The following is an 11,831-nucleotide window of genomic DNA, read 5'->3' on the forward strand; positions in this document are numbered from 1 at the left end:
AGAGTATGACGACTTACGTGAGTGTATTGTGGTTGAAGCGTATCTCGAATCATGGCGGTTAAGCGAGGGTTGTCGAAGTGGCTAAACGGCAAAGCTTCTTGAATCACAAACTTCGCCATACGATCTTGAACTCGATCAATTTGGTATGTAAATATTCCGCCTTCACTATCCATTTGCATTTGTTGCGAATCGACGTTCTTTTTCAACGCCTTGCAATACGGTTTTTCGATGTGTTTCTTCAAATTTGAATTCGAAAGTGGGTTTAAATAAATCCCACAAAACTTGCACCGAGCCTTCAATGAATGGTCACTCAATTCAACCAAATCCCAATTGCACCAAATCTCTTGATTACGATTATGAGGTACAATACGAACGAAACTTGGTTCGGCGTTGGAACCTTGACCAACCGATGATTGTGAGGCAGCCATAACAACAAATATGAATATAGAAGAAGAGAAAACAAGAGATTAGAGAACTCAAAACGTTGTAATAGCGTTTTTTTGTATTTTTTTGCGTTCGGGTTTGCGTTTTGAGTGTTGTGATGAACCCATGACACCAAATACCTATTTATACTAGTAGTGGGGTGCTTGGGGGAGCCAAAAAAACGGCTATTTTTGACCCCAACGGTCAAAAAACGGCCAAAAAAACGATTTCCAACGGCTATATTCGATCCAACGGCTAGAACCGGTTAGGAACCGGTTCCGGATGGTTCGGTTCCAGAACCGGTTCCGGTTCGGTTCCGGTTCCTACCCGCCCCCACTCAGAAATGAAAGAACCGGTCACGGATCATCGGGTTGAATCAGATAGGGTCCGGTTCCTACAAAAAAACGGGTAGGAACCGGTTCGGGTCCGGTTCGGATCCACCGGTTCGGTTCCAGGAACCGGTTTCGTTGAACATCTCTACATAGCACTAATTAACATAAAGCTATGCTAAAGAAGATAAAACTTATCTCATCTTATCCATAATAATATTGGCGTAATTGATGTTAGTCAAATCATATCAAACAATTTAAAGAAAAAAAAACTTATACACAAGGTATCACCAAGATCATTTCCTTCCATATGTATGGTAAAACATAAAACTTTTTTGCCATTACATAATAACCATAAATCCTCATAAGCACGCACAGTATCATCTGTGTGCGCATATGCACAAGGCAAACATAACATTACCATTCAGACTTAATAAGTACATACAGCCGATCGCCTAAAAATCGTAAACAATCCACCCATATCAACAGCTCCACGGGCCACACTCCCGATTACAAGGGTGGATACTTTAGTTGGTATTATAATCAATCCTACGGTTTTTTTTAAGCCTTTTGGTTGTCTTGTAACTAGGGTAAAGTTTTTTTAACCACTGTCCATTGTAGGTCTCGGAACTATCATTTCCTTCTCCATTTCACCATGCTTAGTATCGATTGTGTTGTGATCAAAAAATGACTTTCCCGGTTGCGAGCAGGTTTATACTCCACTGCAAAAGAAAAAAAAATGAAAAGAAAAAAAAAATGCCTTCACTGCCGTGTCATATTGGTAACACTAGGGGTGTAATGAGCAAGCCAAGCAAGTGCGTGAGTAGTTTTCAAGCTCGAGCTTGGTTTGGACCAGTGGCGAAGCTCGGGCTACATATTTAATTTATTAAATAGCAAGCTACATATTTAATTTATTAAATAAAAATAATATAAACAGTAGGCCCGTGACCCTATGTAAAGCTTGAGCTTAAGCTCGTTCGTTTGAGCTCAATTCGAGTTTTTAAAGAGCCGATCCCCAAGTAACTCACAAGCGGGTTGACGCATTTACAGCCCCATCAAAAAGGCATGCAAGAAGACGAAACTAGTAAACAAAAACTAAAAATTGGCAGGTGAAATAAGATTGAGCATTTAAATTCTTTAGTGCATAGTTTGAAAGGTGGAAAAGTAGAAGGGTCAAAACAGGCCAATGTGCTGCCAATTGGGATGAACAGTAACAATTTTTCTTCAAATTTTTAATAAATGATTAGTGCCTTATATCATGATTACAAAAGTTTTAGTACGAGTAAATACATTTATAGTCCCTGTGGTTTCATCAAATTACTTATATCATCCCTAGGGCAAACTGTTCACTCATTACATCCTTGTTTTCACTGTTTGCTACTTTGCTTTAGTACCAGTCCCTCATTCTAGTAAAATGACCAAAATGCCCTTTTAATGTTTAACTCTTTAATCTTTGTTGAAGTTGACTTTTACAATATTAAATCATGTTTAATAATATTAATACACACACACACACACACACAACACAGTGGTTGTGGTGGTGCAATTGCTTTAAAACAGGTCTACGGAAAATGAAGGGGTCTGGGATTTGCTTTCCCTACATGTGTAGAAAGATAATTAAATATATATTTTACTTATAACTTTTCAAACATTAATAATATCTTAATAGCAACCAAAACAAAAAGTAAAAATAATAAGCAAGGGTTAGTTTGGTCATTTTACTTGGACAAGGGACTACAAATGAAAGTTTACAGCGAAAATAAGGACGAGATCTTTAAACAGTTATGCTTGAGGGATTATACGAGTACTTTTAACCAAACCATAGTGACTATTAGTATAATTTACGCTTTAAAAACAATTTAGTTTTTTAATGAAAAAAAATTAGAAGGCTATATTCAGTTAAAAACATTTTAGGCGACTTTAGGCCTATCTGACTTATTAAACCTATTTTGTTTATAAACAAGTAGTGTGCCAAATATTAAGAAAAAAAATTCAATTATTTCAACACTTATCTAACATCCTAAATAAAAATGATTTAGGAACTTTTAACTTTTAAGCATTATAATGTTCATTTTTAGACCACCTTTGGCCTGTTTGATTCATTTCCTTTTTAACTAACTTTCTATTAACTGTTTGGCCCATTAAATGTGTTACATGAATTAACCCATTCATAAATAATGAACTTTATTACTCTACTTCATTAGCATACAATTAGGGCTGCAAACGAACCGGAACGGGCCGAACAAGACCTTGTTCGTGTTCGCACATTAAGCTTTACTGAACATATACAAGCGCAAACGAACATAAACGAAAGGACATTAACGAACAGATACAAATGAACGCAAACAAACACATTACCAAACGTCCACGAACACAACTGAACGAATGGAGCCTATGTTTGTGTTCGTTCATTATATTAACTGGACGAAATTCATTGTTCATATTCGTTCATTTATTAAATGAACAAACGTAAACAAACATAAATGAACGCATTATCGAACGTCTGCAAACACAACTAAACGAACAGCTGTACATGTTCGTTCATTAACCTAAGCGAACGAATTTGTTTACGTTCATTCATTAATTAAACAAAAGCATGTAAACAAACATAAATGAACGCATACCGAACGCCGGTTCGTTTAGAGCCTCACATATAATAAAAGAAAAGCAAAAAATAGGATAGTGAGGTATAATTACCTGACTGAAACACCTAAGAACCAGAACTTGGCTTTTGAACCCACACCCGCTTCTGCATTGTGACCACACACAACTAAATTCAAATCCTGAATTTAAAAAATTCTAGAATTTTAAAATAAAAATAAAAAAATCTTAACAGAAGTTTGGTATGTTGGACCCACCTCATGTGAACCATAACCAGCACCACCTCTTTTCAAAACCTTCCCCTCATTAAAATTTGGCGATCCATCTGTATCCATATTATTATGTGCAGATGCCCGACGACCACCGTGTTTATAAGTGCCTACATTGATTGATATATTAACAAAATAAGTCTTCTATATTTAAAGAAATAAATATAGGTCACTAGTGCATCATTATTATGATACATTATGTTTCACATGTGAATATTACCATTATCAGAAGAGAAATGACCACTGCGAGTTCCGGTGGGTTTAAATTCAACACCATGTTCGTTTGACGCGACATACTTTGCGTCTCCACGAGTTCCTGTAATGAGAACCATGTAAAAGTTAAGAAGATAATTTAGGCTGGTCAAAGTTTACAGATTTACTCATTGTTCGGTCGTTTCAGGCTATGTAACTTCCCACAAGAATTTAGACCACCAAATGTGTAATAATCAATTAAGCATTAATTAACACCCAATTTTATGACCCACAAAGTTTCAAGCTCAGAATTCATTATCTGGGCCAACTTTTTCAGCCCAAAAATTTCAAACCCAAATGGTAAAACCAAAAACGCTCCAAACCCATCGTGAAAAACCAGAAACCAACAAAACCAGATTTTTGGTTTGGGTTTGGTTTGAGCCTGAAACAGACCCATGCACAACCCTAGAAGCAGGTCAAAAAAATTTGTCCAATGTGTATTATTAAGGTATAAATCCTTCTAGGGATGAGCAAATTCGGTACCGGTACCAATCACCGGTACCGAAATCGATACCGATTTGGTACCGTAGGTACCAAATCGGTACCAAAGTTTTAAGTTTCGGGACCCATACGGTACCAGTATTTCCCGAATTTTTACCTTCAATACCGGTACCGGACCGAATATTTCGGTACCGGTACCAAGAATTTATGATTTTCAGTACCGGTATGGTACCAATCTCATCTCAGCATCCTTCTACATCCTTTTATACAAAAGATTAGATTAGCACATAGTTATTAAATGCGATAGGCGCACTCAAGGAGCATAGGCCTCGTCTGGGGCCTAGGCGCAAGGCGCAAAAAAAGCGAGGGCCTGATAAAAAAAGCGCACTTAAAAAAAAAATAAAAATTATATTATGTATATGAAAAATAATATTATTCTTCAAATAAAATAAATAAAAGCTATTATATAACATTTAATATCATCTCACTAGCACCAAAAGTTCTAAAATAGTCCAGATTCAAATATAATTCCAAAACTTGAATAACAAAATGTTGAAGGTAGTTCCTTTTACCTCTCCTAGATCTAAGTTTCAATAACACTCCTTGTGTTTCTTTTTGCCTTCTCATGATCCTGTCCTAAACAATGCCAAAGCGCTCGCCTAGGAACTAGAAGCTCATTTATTGAGCATTGCCTGAAAAATGGGCCTAGGCGCAAAAAGCAAGGGTTTTTAATAACTATGGATTAACATTGTAGCAATATAGTGTTTATAATCATATTAATAGCATTTAATAATCTAAAATCAAAAAAGGTTACTTGTGTGTCAACTCTTACGATGTTATACAATTAAGCCACATCTAAAGTAAGGAACACAATTCAAGAGGCAAGAATTGTGCATTTTACTTGCTAAAAATATAAAGTATGCACTGCTAAAGTATGCACTACAAACTGCGAGAAAATAATAATATTTTATTTATATACCTTCTGCTGAATCTGGTGGCACTTCTTTATTATTATGATTATTATTATCTGGTAAACCATTTGAGTCCTTCAAAAGCGGGCCCCTCACTTTTCTATCCTGATTTACATTCTGATTCTGATCAGATTGATTGCGTTGTGTCTCCTGGTTAACAAGTATGCTTCTGATAATTCTTCCACTAGCCTCGTGTCTTTGATTTGTTCTAGCAGCAGGTTTAACAGAAGATGAGTTCTGCTGAGGTAGCAAGCTGGTGAGAACCTGCAAAACTAGAATGTGAGTGTGTCTCTCATTAATAAGAATTTAAAGGTTTGTTTAATTAACTTACATGAGGAATTTCCTTTTCTTTTCCCTTTAATAGAATCTTCTTCTTCCCGCTATCAGGGGTTGCAGAAGCACCTGCATGAATTGACAGTTATAACTACCTATGTGAACTGAATGAGTAAATAAAACAAAAGAATACCAATATTACCCTTTTCTTCATCCAATACTAAACTGACAGATTTATCAGAAACCTGACGATCATCTCGTTTAGCAAAACTTGACTTTTCTTGACCGTTTGTGCTCTTTCCACTGTCCCTTAGGACATACTGTTATTTAAAAAAATAAAAACAAATGAGAAATTTCACTAACTTCGGACACATAAATCAATATATTTCTTCGATCATACAACATGGGTGATACTGGTGAGAGATAATGAAGATAATTAAGATTTGGTTTCTTTATTGGTTTTTGTAAACCATTTTCAATGTATGACATCAATGTTCGATGCATCTATCTCGTGATTGTATAATTTAATGTAGTATATGAAAAATCACATGGGTGATACGGTAACAAGAGCGTTAATGGAATTTCCAATATATTAGTAAAATATGAAACTAAGTTTAAGGAGAATGTAAATGCTATTACTTCAATAAGAAATTTAAAAAAAAAAAATAGGCTCTAGCACAAAAATATGAACATAAAGTTCACGCTAATCACTTCTGAATATAAAGTTAATGTATGTGTATACAGAGAGGATCTTTCACCTAATTCCTATTGTTGTACTTATTTCTACAAGCGCTCTACCAATTAGGAATGTTCATAAACCGTTGAAACTGACCCAAAACGAAGCAAGTCAGTCGGTTTGACCAGTCTGAAATACGCAGTTCAGTTTTAACGGTTTATAGTAGAACCGGCCATGTAAACCAACCCCGCCATTTGAGATTTATTATTTAGTTCATTTTTAGGATTTAAAGTTGTGTGTGTGTGTGTGTATTCATGAACAATCCTTATCATTTTTTAAATTTGATACAAAATTATGATTTTGAAAAAATATATATATACATATTTGACGCGTAGATACTTTCAGATATAGCGTCACATTAAGTCTAACAAACATAGTGGGATTGGTCTAAGTAGACCTTGGTATTGTTAGGCTCCAAAAACTAGTTGGGCCGATTCACCAGTTAGTTCAAATTGGGCTTTATTCTATTGGGCCTCAAAGGTTAGTTGGCCTAGGATCTCAATAAAGCCTAAAAAGTATATGTGAAGTATCATAAGTCACAGATGAACATGTAAGTACATACAAACATACTGGTACACGTACACGACATGTAAGCAGGCAATCAAATATATATCATGTGATTTTTTTTTTTTGTTATCTAATTCTAAAACCACCAAACCACAAAAACCGAATTCTCAGCCCTTGAAAACTGACTAGTTCAGTTTGTCTTTCTCCAAAACCGCAGTTAGCAGTTTGTCAAAATTTCATCAAAACCGGCCCTACTAGCAAAAGTAGTTGTTTAAAAATTATTTAACCGATTAGGCTTCCAAGTTCCATTAGATCTAGAGTTTTCATCAAACACATAAACCTAACCCGTGCTATTGATAAAGTGATGCACTCAATTTTGTTCAATTTCATTAAGCTTATCTTATTTTTCAATTCACCCACATGTAATTACTGATTTACCCCTCCCTATACCATTTTAGAACAAATCCAAAAAAAGCCACACATCGTACTCATATTTTACCATCACCTAACAACATGAATATTAAGTCTCACCACCATTTATTATTTTATTGTATATGAATCGACTTAATGTCATATCAGGAAATATCATACGAAAAACGAATTGCGTAAGAGAACACATGCATGGTTTCACATATGAACTCAATTGCCAATGTAGATTTATAACATTACTATACCATGGTGGAACTTGTCTTCTTTTCAGAACCACGTTTCACGACAGTAGAACTTGAAGATGATGATGATGCACCAGCCCTTCTCACTAACTTCCCATTAGGCAAAGACCTCTGCAATAGATCAATGAAGACCATGAGGATGCAAGCATATTACACTGTAAAGCCTATATTTTGTCAATAGCTTCAATCTCTTCATGCCGTTGCAACTTGTGCCATAAAATCATTTCCTAACTTGCAATTCAAAGCACCTCTATGTAGGCCCGTAAACAAACTGAGCATTCAATGAATGGTTCGTGAACCGTTTCTTTAATAAACGAAAGAACATGATCACATGTCCCTTTCCTTCATTTATGTTTGTGAACACTCATTCATTTACGTTTCTTTATGTTCGTAAGTTTAGGTTTGTTTAAGTTTGTTCGTAAAATTCGTTCATGTGTTCATTTAAATTTCTTAGGCCTGACACACAATTAAGACAAGTTTTATAAAATTAAAAAAAAATCACCTAGTACAATTTAGTCTAGTTTTATTAATGTTTTATAGCCCAACAAAATTGATGTTCACATTCAATTTTAGTCGGTGTTCGCACGGCTTTTTCTATTTATGGTCGTTCACCTATGTTCAGTTATGTTCATTCATTTAGAATCATTTGCGTTAATGAACCATTTGTTTATACTATTACAAATGGAGAAAAACAAAAATGAACGCATCCATTTTCTTAACGAACAAACGAACATGAACATGAAAACCTCGTTCGTTTAATTATACGTGTCCGATCATTTGTTCGGTTAAAGTTAAACAAATGAGCACTGGTAGGCTCTGTTTGTTATCGGTTTGTTCATCTAAAGGCCTTTTCAGTTGCTCATAGCTGTAACCTGTAAGCTCTTATTACTTAATACAAGATGAACTACATGCTCAGAGACAGAAATCCTACCCGGGGCCCACCCTTGGCAGCTCTTTTCTGCCTGACAAAATCCATTAGAGGTGTGACTATAGGAGCCTCCTTTGCAGCACCTGTAAGACCATATTAGAATATTCAAGATTGTATCCTATTAATGACGGATAACATCTACTAAATTATTCACAATATGATTAAATCATGTTTTAAGTTAATTAAGAAAGCAGTTAAAAAATCAAAGAACTTAAAGCTGACCAGCTTGCTCAGCTTCTTTTCTTTCCAATTGTATCTCTGCACTGGGAAGATTCTCAACAGGCTTTGAAACAAACTCAAGAAATTCAAGATATTGAGGATCTATATATTCATTAAAAAGGTTGGTTATAATAAGTCAGGTAATTAGTTAATTAGCAACCTTAATCAGCATAAAAAATAAGGCTTTTAGAACCTTTCCCTATGGTCCCTTCACGCCCATCTTTTTTAGACAATTGCTTTGGAACACGCTGTGAAGGTGCATATTCAACAATCACTTTAAATTGGGTACCTGCAATAATATTATAATGAAAATTTTAAACCTTTATTCTTAATTATTATTAAGAGACACTGATCTGAAGGGAAAAAAAATAGACAAATAGCAGGTGAAAAACTGAAAATATGATAATATAACAGAACACATCATGTCAGAACACAATTTATTTATCCGAATCTTGCATTGAAAATTAGAAAATGTATTTGCAAATATATTTACCCTTCTCATTCACAAAAACATGCCCATTGAAGAACTCTGCAAACTCAATGACATCATCCGGTCGCTTAAAGTCAATATATGCTCTGGAATACGATTGAGACTTCAGGCTGCAAACAGAGCTTAATAAGACATTGTTACTCTACCATAAATAAATGATCCTAGAAAGAGTATGTTCAAAAAGATTTCATAACTGATAATCCACTTAGGCACTTACAATCATTAACTGTTATGAAATTGTACATACCAAAAAGACAGAAAACAATGCCCACATTCCTAGAAAGATGCACTAATTTGAAGCCCTAAAAATATAGGTAAGGAAAGAGTAACATATTGAATTATTGATAAGATTTTGTCTACCAGAATCATGTGTTAACTGTTAAGCTTCATGATACAAAAGAGATTCAAATCTAATAGGCCCAATTTCACCACCAACAACGAGCAATTAAACAACAAAACTTTGACTTCTTGACTCCTCTGTTCAAAAATTCCACACGTCTAAGCAAAAAATCTTTTCTTCCAACTTTTTGATCTTCCCATTCATTCCCTGTAAGGGCACGGCGAGACGAGCCATTTATCATTACGATAGTTGTCAAGTGGAAGTGCAGTGATCAAGGCCGGCTATGAAGGAGGGTGGGGAGGTCGACCGTCCCCGCCCCGAGCATCCCAGTAGGCCCGATTTTTTTGTAAAAAATAAATTATATATATATATGTGTGTGTGTGTGTGTGTTAAAAAGTATGTAATATGTATACATAATGTTTAAACTCAATTACTCAACTCATTTAAGCCCATTATTATCAAAAAGAATTATTCACAACCCAAATTATAACCAAGTACGCCCATTTAAAATTTTAATTTTTAGACCCGATAAGAAAAACCCTATTACTTAAGGCCCAAACATTTTTTTCACCTTCGGCCCAAAATTTTGTAAGAATTCTGAGAGACAGCCCTGGCAGTGATGTTTGCAGCTTAGGCACAAATAAAGAAGCCAAAAAGCATAACTCTACCTCCATGATCTCAACACTCGACCAAACACAACACAAAACCACAGTCAATGAACCTAAAATTTCAACTTACCATCATCCAAAACCTACCTACAACAAAAGGCGTAATTCACGCAATATCCAAAACCCACAACCACCAATTCAATATTTTTGGATCTTCCCACTGTAAGGTTACGGCTAAAATTTGAAGTTATGAGCATGAAAAAACCTGTTACGGAAGGAGAACCAATTATAGCGGCCGGCAAAGCGCGTATCAATTTGGTGGATAAAGGCGGACTGAGAAATGGTGTTCGGTAAGTGCCGCAGCACAACTTTCGTCCGATCTTTCATCAAACCAAACCCTAAATTAAATTAAGTGGGAATGAAATGAAATGAAATGAAATGAGATGTGTGTTGAGATGAATGATTGATGGTGAGCAGAGAATTTGGAGCCCCAATTCTGATCTCATCGCATGGGGAACGGAACGGAACGGAACGGAACGGAAAGAGGAGGATTTTGGGGTGGGTGTATCATCTTTATTATGATGACGTATGTTTCTTTCTGCCTTGCTACTGTTACACGTCCACGTCACGGACCACCGGAAACTCAATATTTAAGGAAAATCTCTTTTTGCGAGATTCAAACCCAAAACCTTATGCTCACTAAGTCTTATCTCACCACCAACATATCATTGGACTAGAATTCCTTTGATAGTTAATTAAAGATTTCAAAGAAAATACTAATAACTAGAGTTTAGAGTTAAGTGAAAATGAATTGGTGAAGATTAGTAGTTAACCTAGATTCCTTTTATATCATATTAGTTGCTTGTAACCTAATTTTTTAAATATCGCTTTCACCTTTAGCTATCAACACTTTCACACTTGTATAAAATAAAGAAGATAACACTTTTTCACTACATATATTCACCTGAATATAGTACATTCTGTACTAAGAAATCAAATGAATATGATGAACTAAGGTTGATAGGGAGCAATAGATTATAATCTTTCGATTATAATTAATGCAAAATTGTTCTACCATACGAAATCTTCAATGGCTTGTTGTGATGGGAGATTCTTACCGGTGTACAACAACTATAGTCTGCCAAAGAAATGTATGATGCTGTGATTGATATGTTTGAAGGAAATGTTGAACTCAAAGAAATCAAGGACAAATTGAAACAATAGATAGACAGAATCAAGTTTAAGCCATGGGATAGGCTAAGTTCTCTATTGCAGAGGCTTGTTGCTATTGCGAATGAGATAAGGATCACATATTTAAATGTGAAAGCTCAACACTAATAATAATAGAAGAACCAATTAAGCCTTTTGAATCACCAAGGATTAATCCTGTTAGTCAGAATGTTGTAAGCACAAATCATTCAAGGTTTTATGCAGAAAAATGTTAGCCCTAAGTACTTATTTCTATTTGTCCTAATACTTAGGATAAATATGCAAAAAATCACAAAGGATTTATCCTATTACTCAAAAATGGTGTACTCGAGGCCATTCCTCGAGTACATTATTTTTTGCCACGAGTGCATTATTTTTTCCCCAAGGACATAATGGTTTACTCACGAGGACTTAGCAATTGGTCATGAGTACCTAATTTTGGCTTGAAAATATTCTAAGTAAAGATGCTCGTGAAGGTATCGAAGAGAAGTTGTCACGACTACTTAAGATATTTTCTAAGTATTTTAAGTGCTCATGAAGGATTTAGTCACGAGTAGTTATTAT

At 35.2% G+C, this 11,831-nt stretch overlaps 1 protein-coding gene across 1 annotated transcript; it reads right to left on the reverse strand.

Annotated features, from left to right (window-relative positions):
* Positions 1–1,131: 1,131 nt before the first annotated feature.
* On the reverse strand, positions 1,132–10,449 carry LOC143532841 (regulator of nonsense transcripts UPF3-like). The gene is made up of 13 exons (XM_077027769.1): positions 10,324–10,449; positions 9,114–9,220; positions 8,814–8,909; positions 8,624–8,722; positions 8,405–8,484; positions 7,477–7,584; positions 5,762–5,879; positions 5,618–5,688; positions 5,295–5,550; positions 3,843–3,938; positions 3,611–3,732; positions 3,450–3,501; positions 1,132–1,474 (listed from the first exon to the last, which is right to left on the reverse strand). Exons 1-12 carry the CDS (start codon positions 10,443–10,445, stop codon positions 3,463–3,465), a joined length of 1,314 nt encoding a protein of 437 aa, XP_076883884.1. The 5' UTR covers positions 10,446–10,449; the 3' UTR covers positions 1,132–1,474; positions 3,450–3,462.
* Positions 10,450–11,831: the final 1,382 nt, after the last annotated feature.

The sequence above is a fragment of the Bidens hawaiensis genome, unplaced genomic scaffold, assembly GCF_021521415.1.
Source record: "Bidens hawaiensis isolate Kalapana, Puna unplaced genomic scaffold, B.hawaiensis_p1.1 tig00009545_1, whole genome shotgun sequence".
NCBI classification, from domain to species: Eukaryota; Viridiplantae; Streptophyta; class Magnoliopsida; order Asterales; family Asteraceae; genus Bidens; species Bidens hawaiensis.